This window comes from Oryctolagus cuniculus, chromosome 3 (assembly GCF_964237555.1).
Source record: "Oryctolagus cuniculus chromosome 3, mOryCun1.1, whole genome shotgun sequence".
Classification (NCBI taxonomy): domain Eukaryota; kingdom Metazoa; phylum Chordata; class Mammalia; order Lagomorpha; family Leporidae; genus Oryctolagus; species Oryctolagus cuniculus.
This window is the reverse complement of record NC_091434.1, coordinates 117,296,126-117,308,870: the sequence shown is the minus strand read 5'-3', so window position 1 is coordinate 117,308,870 and position 12,745 is coordinate 117,296,126. Positions and strand designations below refer to the sequence as shown.

At 57.8% G+C, this 12,745-nt stretch overlaps 1 protein-coding gene across 1 annotated transcript; it reads right to left on the bottom strand.

Moving 5' to 3' along the window:
* Window positions 1-386: 386 nt before the first annotated feature.
* TMEM37 (transmembrane protein 37) lies at window positions 387-8,000 on the bottom strand. Its single transcript, XM_002712402.5, has 2 exons — window positions 7,366-8,000; window positions 387-1,227 (listed from the first exon to the last, which is right to left on the bottom strand). Exons 1-2 carry the CDS (start codon window positions 7,384-7,386, stop codon window positions 655-657), a joined length of 594 nt encoding a protein of 197 aa, XP_002712448.2. The 5' UTR covers window positions 7,387-8,000; the 3' UTR covers window positions 387-654.
* Window positions 8,001-12,745: the final 4,745 nt, after the last annotated feature.

Sequence of the window (12,745 nt, the reverse complement as noted above, 5' to 3'; positions counted from 1 at the left end):
GATGGAAGACAGCCACGCACAAACAAATATAAGCTGGAAGTCAGCTGGGCCCTCCTGGGAGGGCCTGCCCACGGAAAGGTTCTGACAGGCATGTGCAAGATGCTCAGAGCAAATCCTGCACGCTGCCTCCCTGGCGTGCCCCAAGCTAAGGCTAGCGACCTGTGCATCGAGGCCCTTGGAGCTGCCGGAAGAAAGCCTTGCACCCAGTGGTCCCTTTGCCGGAAGAACAAGCCATTCTTAGCAACCCGAAGGCCCCTATAGCCTGTCCCAGCACAGGGTCAATCAAAACAGGTATGAAGTGAACTTGGCCGTGCAGCTAGCCTGGGCACCTATCACCCACGCAGCTCCCAAATCTATTCCAGTCCAGGGAGGCAAACTCAAGAAAAGACTTGCAACATGGTTTTCTTCTCCTAAAATCAACATCCTCATAAAGTGGCTAAGCCTGTGAATCTGGTAGCCCGCAGGTGCCTCTCTGGCCTCCAGCTCTGCTGACCCACAGCTGTGGCTGCAGGGGCCCCGGGCCACCCAAAGGTTAGCGGCCTCAAAGCAGCAGCTTCAAGGTCACTGTCCCACCCCATCCCCGCCAGAGGTGACACTAGACAAGTCCCATGTTGGCTGTGCACTACTGTAGGAACCCATGTTCCTGCAGGGGCTCTAGAATTTCCCTGGCCGGCCCCAGGGCTGGGTGATGGTGTTGATATGAAGGCCGCTGATGGCGTTCAGGAAGAAGAGGAAGGAGGCGGTGAATTCGCACCAGAACATCAGAGTGAAGCCGATGAGCGTGGCCTGGTTCCTGAGCAGGATCACAAAAGTCAGCAGTCCCCCGGAGGACAGCACGAAAGCGACCAGGAGCAGGACGGAGCCCGCGGCCCACTTGTGCCGTGAGCGGACATCCTCACACACCTGGGACACCATGAGGAGCTCCAGGCCGAAGATGGCGGCCACCACGGCCAAGGTGCCCATGCTGCGCGCCAGGCCCATGCCCACGGCCAGCCCGGGCACCTGGGCCTGGCTCAGGTCTCGGAGGCAGTGCAGCCCGCTCTGGTTGGTGCTGGTGCAGAAGTGCCACAGCCCAAAGAGGCGGTCCTCGGCCACGAGCCAGTGCCCATCGCAGATGGAGACGGACGAGAGGACCACCGCCAGCGCAGCACACGTAATGATGAGGGTCCGGATGAAGGCCTCGAAGAAGGACCGGCGGGGCGTCCTGTGGCTCCACAGCCTCTGGGCCTGCAAGACACCATGGGGAGCAGCGTTGTCAGGGAGGGCCCTGTGCCTCACCCCTGCCCATGCTCGCAGGGGAGCCCTCCCTGCCTCTGCTGGCCTGCCCACCCTGCCGCACCTGCCAGCGCCCACCCGGCACTGCGAGTTCCCTAACCTACCTTCCTTTCACGAATCCCCATGATGGGCAAAACATTCCAACTGACCCGGGCAAACCTTGCCCTTGACAAAGACATCCTGTCCGGCCAGGCTCGTGTGACCTTGAGCAGGCAACCTGTCTTGGTTGCTTTGCACACAAAACGAGAGCAGTGCCTGGCAGGGCTGCAAGGCAGGGCCATACAGAGCAGGGACCTTCCGCAGCACGCAGGGGTCTTCTCCTGGGTCCGAGCCACCTGCTGCTGCACTGGCCACGCTCAGTCTGGGAGACTGTGTGTGTCACCCGTTCCTTTGCCTGACTGCTGAAAGTGATGTTTGCACCTTGCCCTTCAGCCTGGCCCAGCCGGAACTCCACCCAGAGCTGACCAACCCAAGTATCTGTTCTAGAAGCGTCTAGGCATTGGAGAAGCCACGGTGGCTTTCCTCTGCTCCTGGTTCAGCACTGGCAAGGGGCAGCCCTACCACCTGGGTGTCCTGGCATGCTAGGCAAGTGAGGCCGGCCAGTTGTGCTGGGGGTCTGTGGGCTCCTTCAGACATAGGTAGAATGTCCTGCACAAGCAGGCTGCCTGCTGTGGCTGGAAAGCCTTTCTCCAGGCCAACTGGCATCTCCCCCACTCATAGCTTCTTGTGCTGCAGGTGTGACCTTGTGGCTTTAAATCACACCTCCAGGGTGGGTGCAGTCTTTCACTTGGAGCTGGCAGGGAAGGGGCTAAGCCCCTGGGGAGAGTTGGACCGGCTCCAAGAGACCCTGGCTATCTTGTGTGGTCTTGTGATTTTAAACCATGCCTTCAAGTTAGTTGCAATTTTCCATCCAGAGCTAGCAGGGGAGGGGGCTGAGCTCCTAAGGAGATAGTCTCCAGAAGACCCCCATTATCTCCTTGAGCCCCAACCAATCAACATACATACATGAAACCCCTGTCCAATGGGTACCCCAATAAGATGACCCAATTGAGCAGACGGTAGTGCCTTAAAAACTTGGGACACCTCCTCAAAGCCAGTGTCCCGCTCGGGCACTCTGCCTGGGCTCCTCTCTGACCAGACACTTTCTCTATCGCTTGCCAATCAAATAAAAGTTTCCGCCTCTTTGCAAATTCTTTCCTGGCTTTTTATTTCTATACTAAGCTGAGGAAAAGAACCCATGAGACTTGCTCCAGCAGACGCCCTCCCCTCTGTGACCGGTAACGGCAAGGTTTGCAGTGAGGCATCTTAATTCACAGTCCTGGGACACCATGGGGACACCGTTCCCAACCCCCTACCCAGAAAGCAAAAGAGGGTAAAACTCGGCACACAGCCACAAGCCCTGAGTGACGGCCCTCCCCCTTCTCTTTCACTGCCCAGCTCACTTTCCCTGGCCACGGCGCTCAGCCACAACAATGCGACTGCCACTCCTCTGCCTCCTCTCCCCCCCTCTCCCCCCGCCCCGCCCCCCCCCACCCGACTGACTCCCGGCAGATCCCCGCTCCTCCAAGCCACCCATGCCCTGCTGGGCAAGGTGTCTCCTGCCACTCGGTGCTCAGCAGGTCCCGTCCCGGTGTCGGCCAGGCAGCCTGTTTGCTCCATGCAGTTCCGGGGCAGTTATCATCTGTCTCACTCGGACACTGTGTGTTCCAGAAGGTGGCCTCGCCCACCACGTCTAGACAGTGTGCTGTGCCGGGTCCCTGGCACAGTGTGCGACCTGGGCACTCAGTGGGTGTTCCAGAGTTGGTCCTGAGACTAGTGAAGGGTCAAGTTTACAACCTGTGTTGTTTCCATGGCAGGCTCCCTCCAAACCCAGCCTCCTGCGCAAGCGTGCAAGCAGCCCGTGGCTGTGTGTACAGCAGCCCCCCAACTTCACAGCCCAGTTCAGGAGCTAAAGCAAAACAGACAGCTCACAGGTGCCTGTCACTGCTATGAATGCAGAGCATGGACAAATGCAGACCATGGGGTGCCCCCGGGCCACCCCTCCCCACGAGGGCTATACCAGGGTGCTTCAAAAATCCACGGAAATGTACTTAAAAGATGAGTTTTGTGCCAAAAAAAATCGCAAAGCATGAATATTTTTTTTCCACAAAATGCTTCTCCATGATCTTCTGGAAGACCCCTGTACAAGGCCCCATTCCTGCTGATGCTTGCCGGCAGAGGCATGGCAAGGCTGTCCCTAACACAGACACAGGAGCCCTGACTGATTTCCACCCCAGGGACACAGGAGGAAGGATTCGCTTTGCTTTGTTTTAGTAGCATCCGGCTTTCTGCTAACTCACCCGCACCACAGCTGAGTGAGGCCCAGCTGCCTCGACTATCGTGCAACGTGCAGGGGGTGACAACCATTCAGCTCCTACACACTGACCAGGGCCTTCTGAGGACCAGGCCTTTGTGGCGGGGCCCGAGGTTTCTTGCGAGGAAATGGATTCGAGTAGAGGGAGATGTCCAGAAATGCGCCAGAACCAGGAGCAGGACCTGACTTGGATCCTGACGCTGAGTTGGGGCTGTGGTTCTCAGCTGTGTCTCCTGGCTTCCGGGGACGGGGAGGCTCCCAAGGGGTTGGGGAAGCTGAGCAGGCTGGCTTTAAGCCCCCTTCCTCACTTCAACTCCAGCAGCTCCCTGCTGCCTGCTCAGGGCACGGGGCGTCCAGGAATCTACACTGCGTTCTATGAGGGAAGGTGCTTGGAACCTACTGGGAAGAAGTGAACCAAGGCGGGTGCGAGTGTTTGGAGCAGTGATTAAGATACCACTTGGGATGCCCGCGTTCCATATGGAAATACCTGGGCTTGAGTCCAAGTTCCACTTCTCAGTCCAGCTTCCTGCTAATACACACCCACACAGGAGACCCAGATGGAGTTCCAGGCTCCTGGCTTTGGCTTGGCCCAGCTTGAGGCCAGGCCAAACGTTTTAGGCTTTGGGGGAATGAATCAGTGGATAGAGGACCTCTGTCTGCCTGTCTTTCCCTCTGCTTTTCAAAGAAAATGAAGGTAAATAAATAAAAATTTATATAGAAACAAACCAAAGGAAACTTTAAAAAGGTTTATTTATTTATCTGAAAAGCAGAGAGAGAGAGAGAGAGAGAGAAAGGAAAGTATCTTCCATCCACTGGTTCACAGCCCCAGTAGCTGCACAGCCAGGTCTGGGCCAGGCCAGAGCCAGGAGCCAGGGATCCATCCAGGTCTCCCAGGAAGGTGGCAGCGGCCCAAGCACTTGAGCCATCTTCCGCTCTTTTCCCAGGGGTGGTTCCCAAGAAGCTGGATCAGAGGTAGAGCAGCCGGGACTCGAAACGGCACTCCATTTTGGGATGCTGGCATCACAAACAGAGGTTTGACCTGCTGTGCCACAGCACCTGCCGGAGAGGGCAACTCGGAAAACCTCTGTGCCAGGTGTCTACAAAATCATAAAGATGTTTGTCCCCGGGGCAGTTTCTCAACCTCTTTGACCTTTGTTTTCTCGTCTATAAAACCGGGCTGGTGACACTGGCAGGAAAGCAGTCGCCATGAAGCTCCTGGCGAGGTCCCAGCGTCCCTGAGGACGGATACGGTCCCAGGATGGGAGGGCCCCAGACACAGGGAACAGATCACAAGACCACAGTTCCCCGGGAACCCTTGGACCGCAGACATCACGCTGTCTGGAAAACAGGCACATCCTGTCCCTTCCTCAGCCCCACCTGTCTTGGGCACCGCCTGGATTTCTGTCCCCAGTCCCTCAGACAAGACACACAGAAGATGGCTCCCTCCTGCCCCAATGCACAGCTACATTGAAACTCCCTGTCTACCCGTAAAACTCACCACTATCAAGTGAGATCAGGTATATAAAGATGCCTGGCACAGAGGCAGCTCCCACTTCAGAGAGCTACTCCTGTTAGGAACAATAGCAACCCATGGGCCAGTCTCCATTGCTAACCGCCCAACTCCTCAGCCCAGGCTGCCACACTGCCGTTGGCTTTCACTGAGCCAGGGCCTGAAATCTATCCGCAGAGGGTCGCTGGCCAAGTAGGGCCAGTGGAAGGGGCCAGCACTCGAATCCTCAAAGGGCCTTGATTTGCTCCAACAACCAAAAAAAAAAAAAAAAAAAAAAAAAGCAAGCATTCCCTTTCCCTTTTTCATCTCTAACCCTGAATGATCTCTAGGGACCCACACACCAGGGTCACTGGACACCACTGGGCTACTGAGTCCAGTGCCATGGCTGTGCCTTCCCCTATAACCCAAAACCTCACCTGTTCCCCTCAACCAATAGCATCTGTTAAGTGAACTTCCTTGTTCATTCCCCCAGGCCCTCAGCACAGCTCCTATATGTGCTGCCCCCAGCACCCACACTGTCCACGCCCCGGTTGGGCCATCACTGTCCTCATCATCAGCATCTGGAAATTTCTTCCACAATTTGTGTAGGAGTCAGTACCCTGCTTGCTTTTCTAGCCATGTTTGACCTCTAGTAAGGTCTTCGATCCTCTTTCGCTGTTTCCTCATCTATAAATGGGAAGAAGACAAGGACAGCTCCTGGACAATGGAGCGCAAAGTTTATTTTGTTGCAAAAACATCAGAAAATCCTTGCATATGTGAGGGCTTCAAAAAAATCCATGGACAATACATATTACAAAACACCTATGCACGAGTCTCCAATTATTTTGGCATCAGAATTAACTTATTTGTTCATCCCATTTTTCCACCGAGTTTTGGAAGAACCCACACCTTACAGTTATCGCGAGGATGATGAGTTATTAGAAGGTGGCTCTGCACCCCTAAATGCTAAGGGCAACTACCAGGCCAGCCCAGCACCCAGACGCCCCCAGCTCTGAGTAGAGCCACTTGCTGTGCCAGCAGGCATCTCCCGGCTCCCACCCGCATCCTCCGGCTCCTTCCTCCTCTGCTGACCACTGGGCTCTGCTGGCTTCTCTCCCAGCCCTCCTCCTCCTCCTTACCCGGGCTCAAAGTCCTTCTCCTCCTGCCCCCTGAGGTTAATCTTGCACACAGCTTTTGCACCTCTTAATTTAGCGCTCACTTCCCGAAACCATTCCTTGTTTACAAGTCTCTCTCTCTCTCTCTCTCTCTCTCTCTCTCTCTCGCTAGATAGTACGCTCCTCCAGGACCCAGACCACGCCTGATCCCTCCGTTGTCGGGGCCTGTCTTGGTCAGATTCGAGACCCACCCGCAGCAAAGCACAGGAGCTCACTGCCTCCCCTTCCCTTCTCTGCACCCCACCCCCACCCTGAGGCAGGGCGGCCTGGGGGGCCGGGTCCTGGCTAGCAGGTGGCCTGGGCATTGGGCTCCTCCAGTCAGAGAAAAGCAAGAAGGGGCGGCTGGAATTTGGAGCCTGAAGTCCTGGCTTTCAATCTCGATTCTGTTACCTCTCTGCCCACCGTGGGCACTCTGAGCCTCAGTTTACTCCATCTCTAATATGGGCGGAACAGTATCTTCCAGCACCAGCGCGGCAGCGGGTGCAGAACGCCTAAGCAAAGCCCCCGAGCCGGCGCGCACAGGAGCTCGCCCGTCCGCGGTACCGGTGCCGCCCTCCCACCCCCAGCCCGCGGGTGGCAGGCAAGAAGAGGGTCCCGGCCAACACAAACGTCTTGCCACACTCTGAGCGCAAACCAGCTCTTTGGAGATGCGGTGCCGGCCCTCGCCAGAGTCGCGCGGACACCCCCAAGGCGGTTAGAGGGGGAAAGAATCTTTCTGGATTCCCAAGAGACGCGTCGCTCATTACAGCAGGCAAACCCTGACTGCAGGTACACACTGCCCGTCCTCGCGGCTCTAGCTAACTCACTGAGGTCCCCAAAGGGAAGCGGGAAAATCCTCCCCACGGACATCTGGGGGCCTCGGAGCGCGCCGGGCCGCGAGCTCGGGCCGGGGGCGACCGCGCCGCGGGAGCAGCGTCTAGGGGCGGAGGGCGCCTAAGGAGCTGCCCACACGGTCGCCTAGACCCGCAGGTTTGCAACAGGCGGGAGGCGCGTGCCCGCGGCTGGAACCCCCAACAGGTGCGAAGCCCGCCGTGCCGTCCCTCCCCACGCGGCGCCGGTGGACCCCGGGCTACCTGCACGCCGATGGCCGTCATGCTGCGCCCGAGCGCCCGCGCGCCGCCGCCTCGCTCCCGCCCGGCGCTCGGCTGCTGCGGCCGGCGCTCCCGGGAGCGGGGCGGGGCGTGGGCGTGGCGTCCAAAGTCGGGGGCGGGGACCCGGGACGCTCTCTGCCCGCTGCACCGCCTTCGACGGCTCGAGTTACGCTGAGTCAGCGGGGACGCCCGGAGGAGCCTGTTACGGGCCCGAGGGAGGCGGATTGGGCGCTAGCCAGAGGGCGGGCCCGGCACTCCCGGGCTCCCGAATCGCCGGGCGCAGTCCTCGAGGTCCGGGGCGGCCACCGCAGGATAGCGGTGGGGTCTCCGGGAAGAGGCCTCGCAGGCGGCCGTCTTTCCCACCCGCCGTGCGGCCTTGGGCTGCGCGTCGAACGAGGCTGAGCCTCGGTTAGTTAAGGGAGAGCGTGCACTAGGCAGGCCCGGCTCCTGCAGGAGCTGCCGTGGCCAACGGCGTGCGTCCGTTCTCTCCACCCGTAGGGGCCGCGTGGGACCCTCTGGGACCCGCAGACAGGCCAGTGTGCCCAAAGGGATGTCACCGCTACACGATGTCTCGGCTTCCACGGGGCTGCAGTTCCTAAGGCGGCAGCCTGGCAAAGTTCCCACCCCAGCTCCTGAAAAGGATGGAGGCTGGGGGAGGGTCCCAGGGCGGTTTGTTCCAACGGACACGCCCCCGTCAACTTTTTCCGTTTTAGGGAGAGCTGGTGGTGGGGTTCCTGCCCAAGGCGAAGCGCGATCCCCGCCTAAATGGGGCACAGTTCCCTGCAGCCTTCCCCAAGGACACCCAAAGCCATCGCGTTTATCTCCGCTTTTCCTAGGAGCCACATGAGAGGGAGGGGGAGTTAGGGCTGTCTGTGGGTTTCCCACTGGACGGTCATCCATCTCCAGCCCTTTGAGTTCCTGCCACCATTCTGCCGTGAGATCGCCTCGAGAGCAGGGGATGGCTGGGCCCCACCCGCAAAGTTTCTGTTGGAGATCTGGGGTGAGGCCTCCTGTGATGTTGGTGCTGCTGGGGTTGGGCGTCAGCCCTTGAGAAGCACCGAGCTTAAAGCCAAGGACAGCAAGCAGGCCTGGCCCAGCCAGCTCAGCTCTTCTCAGCCCTGGGGACTTCCCTGCATGGCTGCCAGCTGCCTAATCCCCAGCCAATCATCCCAGAAGCCAGCAGCATCTCCCTCCACAGGACAGGGCTCTTGAAGAAGGGCTCACCCAGGCAAGGAGGGCCTGGCTGTGTGGGAGAGGCCTTCTGGGGCACAGCCTTGCACCTGACCACACCTGACCAGGGCGGCGGGGCCCCGGGGTAGTGTCAGAAGCAGCTGTCAGGGTGAGTGATCTGCACCTGCCCTGGGGGCCTTCTAGGATTTGGTGCATGGCCAGGCGTGAGTTTGGGGGATCTGTAACCTGTTACGCTTTGTTAGTAAGAACAGAAAAGCCTGGAGTCAGTAAAATGCATGACTATGTGTCAGCAAGACAGCTGGAGAAGCAGAAATGACTTAGGAGTAACAAAGAGGAAGTAGCTATGCAGTTCCCATCACCCTATGCTCCTAAGAAGGCCAGGGACGTAGATGCTGGAGTTTCCTAAGTACCCCATGGGGTGGCCACAGGTGTTTGGGCAGAGCCGGGCACCCACAGCACTGCGTTGGTGTCCCTCCCACCCCTGGGGAGAGGCAAAGAACTCCCCAGATTCTCACCAGAACTCACCAGGGAGTCAGTGGGATGGGGCCATGGTGGGGACAGTGGAGGGGGATGGGATGTGAGGGCAGGATCTCCAGGTGTTCAAGCGAGAGACAGGATGGGTGTGCTGATGGGCTCTGAAACGCCCAGAGCCTGTCTATCAGTCCTTGGCTTTTTCTGCCTGTCCTCAAGATAGTGCAAGAGATTCAACGCTTGCTCCCCCCTCCTCCATGTAAATGCCTGCCGGGGTCAAAGGGGAATGCCCTCCAGGGAGGGAGGATGTGACTTCCACCCCAGCCCCACTCTGCCTGATCTTTGGAGACTCAAAGCTAATGACAGGGGGCACAGGTGGATTAACAAGCGGATCTATTAGTAAACAAGCACCCCACCACCTCAGGGCCTTTGTACTTACTCTTTCCTCTACCTGAACAGTTCTTCCTCCAGATACTCACATCCAAGTCTCACCACCCCATTCACCTGAGGCCTGGGCTGGGCTGTCTGTCACCTTAAGGTGGAAGACCCCATAACCACCACCTGGAATCCAAGCACCCACTCTGTCCTCTTTTCCTTTCCTTCCCATCATCCCCCACTCCAACCCCACACCCTCTGGCCCACCATAGTTTTAGGTTCTGAAAAAAGAGCAAAAGTCCAACAGTGTAGTTTGGAGATATTAATTGGCTTTACTTTTTTTTTTTTTAAGATTTATTTATTTATTTGAAAGTCAGAGTTACACAGAAGGAGAGGCAGAGAGAGAGAGAAAAAGAGAGAGAGAGAGAAATCTTCCATCCGCTGGTTCACTCCCAAATTGGCAGCAACAGCCTGAGCTGTGCCAATACGGAGCCAGGAGCCAGGAGTTTCTTCTGGGTCTCCCACGTGGGTGCAGGGGCCCAAGGACTTGGGCCATCTTCTACTGCTTTCCCAGGTCGTAGCAGAGAGCTGGATGGGAAGTGGAGTGGCTGGGTCTTGAACCGGCTTCCATATGGGATGCCAGCACTGCAGGTGGTGGCTTTACCTCCACCCCACAGTTGCCGGACCCTTGGCTGTTATTTCTGTAAATCCTGACTTCTCAGAAGAAATCCGAGACGCAGCTTAGTGTTGGCTTGGGTGATGTGGAACATCAGCGTGAGTGGCTCTGTTTTGACGTTTAGCCTGGGCTGTTGGGGCTGGAGCAGGAGCTCCATCCAAAGCAATGACCTGTGACAGCTGCAGGAGGCCGGGCTGCTTGCTATGTTCCTTGGTGTGTCCCTGGTGCTTATGGCAGAGCACCTGTCTGCTCCATGCCGGGTTCCTCGACTCATTGCAGGTGCCTAGCACACGTTCTATGAATAAAATGAGTTGATTGAATACCTGGTAAGTTGTCAGCACTGTCCTGGCCAATGAGGGACAAAGGAGAAATCGACAAACCCTGCCCCCCACCCTCGTCAGTGGTAAAGGGCTTGGGCTTTGGGGTCAGAATCTTGCCTGCCCTGCCTTTCTGCTTCCTGCTGGCCTGCGTCAAGCCCCACACCCTCCATCTCTCTCTTCCTCACACCCCTCCTTCGCTCTGTCGCTTCATGCTGTGTGGCCATGCCACTGTCACCTCTGTGCCATCATGCCTCGTCCTGGCCCCTCTTTCCCAAGTCCTGAGACACTGGCGGCGTCTGGCCCCTGCCCAGCCCATGCCCAGCCGGCTGCCCCATCTCCTGCAGTGGCTCCTCACACCTCACTCCCCCGGCTCCAGCTGGTCTGGCCTGCTTGGGCCCTCGTGGACAGGGAGCGCTGTCCCAGCCAGAGTTTAGCAAGCCCCCTTCCCACTTGCCACTCTGTGAGTTTGGTTGTGGCGATGAAAAGATCACTTCATTTTGATGCCAAAATATTTCAGAAAACCATTTATAGGTGTTTCGTTTTTCATAATAGGCATTTTCCATCAACTTTTTAAAGAATGTTCATATGCATGGATTTCAAAAAAGATTGGGGGCTGATGCTGTGGCTTAGCAGGTAAAGCTGCCACCTATAGTGCTTGCATCCCATGTGGACGCAAGTGGCTGCTCCACTTCTGATCCAGCTCCCTGCTAATGCACCTGGGAGCTGGATTGGAAGCAGAACTCCTGGGACTCCAACCAGCACTCTGATATGGGATGTTGGTGTTGCCAGTGGCAGCTGACCCAACTGTGTCACAGCACCGGGTCCAGCTTGTGATCTTGACCACCCAGTTCCCCAAGTCACTGTGAATCAGGTGGTCTCTGGCCCCAGGAAAACTTAGATGGGAGGGGCAGCCTTGTTACCACCGCCAGAGAGCCGTAGTCTGGGGAGGGAGACTCCTGGGCTGGAGGTTCCTCCTTGGAGGAGTTGAGGGGTGGACATGGCGAGGGCTGGGCATCCTTGGGCAAGGCAAGCCACTACACAGCAGACACCCGGAAGCGATAGCAGTGAGCAGCAGCCACTTGCCGTGCCCTGGGCAGTTTCATAGCTGCTTGGTGCCATCTGAATAACCACGCCTGCCACCCATTCCACCCATGCCTTGTGCGTCTGGCTTCTCAGCTCTCATGCTGCCCCTGGCCTTGGAGAGAAAGCCCTGCCCTAGCCCCACCGCCCTGCCCCTCCCCTGCTCCCACTGCCTGCCTGCACCCAGTCCCCTGGCTACAGTTCCCTGGCCCCCTGCCCAGGCCCTCCAGAGCCCGTGCCTTCTCTGCCTTGAGCCCCAGCCTTGCATTCCGACCCGGCTGGCCTCTCCTCAGGCGCCTGATTGCAACACACACACCTTGTTTACAACCTTCTAGCATGCTGGAGGCTGCGGGCTTCCTCGGTGGCCTGCCTTCCTGGGCAGTGGGACCACAGGGGCCATGTCTAGAAAGGGAGCCGTGCCATCTGGGGCGCCTGGTGGCTGCTGCTGCTACAAATGGGCTGTGGGGGAGGGGCAGAGAGCCAGAAAGGCTGAAGCAATGAATGAGCCAAGCAGGAACTAGCTCCCTTTCCTAAGAGGTTCTCTCTACGGAAACTTCCCCCATCCGTCCCATGGCTGGCCGTTTCCTGAAGGGGCCTGTGTATTTAGAGCTGGTGCCAGAAACATGGGGTGCCGGGCAGTGGTGTAGGTGGCACCTTCGGGAACGGCCTTTGGGTAAGGTCCTCCCTTTGCAAAGTCAACTCCTCTCTTGAAATAGTAGCCTTCTGGGGCCGGGACTGTGGGGTAGCAGGTAAAGCCACTGCTTGCAGTGCTGGCATCCCATATGAGTGCCGGTTCGAGACCCGGCTGCTCCACTTACGATCCAGCTCTCTGCTGTGGCCTGGGAAAGCTCAAGTCCTTGGGCTCCTGCACCCACATGGGAAGACCCAGAAGAAGCTCCTGTCTCCTGGCTTTGGATCAGTGTAGCTCCAGCTGTTGCGGCCATCTGGGGAGTGAACCAGTTTGCCTAAGGAAATACGCCTTCCCCTCTACTCCCACCCAACCCCTCTTCCCCAGTGTGTTAGATCTGATGTTTCCAAGGAAAGCAGGCTGAGTCCAAGGAACCTCAGGGGCACAGGGAGGGGAGACTGGGAATTTGCAGGGGTGTTGGCACTCCTGGGAAGATTTTACTTCCTCCCCACCTGTACCACCCATGCCCATGCCCTGGCTTCCAAGTTTGCATTGGAAGCCATTTTTCTTGCTGACCCTATGTGTCGCTCCCCCTCTTCGTGGAGGAACGACACAGGACCC

Coding starts and splice junctions, on each gene's coding strand:
- TMEM37 (XM_002712402.5), bottom strand. CDS start 7,386: ATGACGGCCATCGGCGTGCAG. Junction 1,228..7,365: donor TGACGGCCATCGGCGTGCAG/GTAGCCCGGGGT, acceptor GGTGTCTTGCAG/GCCCAGAGGCTGTGGAGCCA.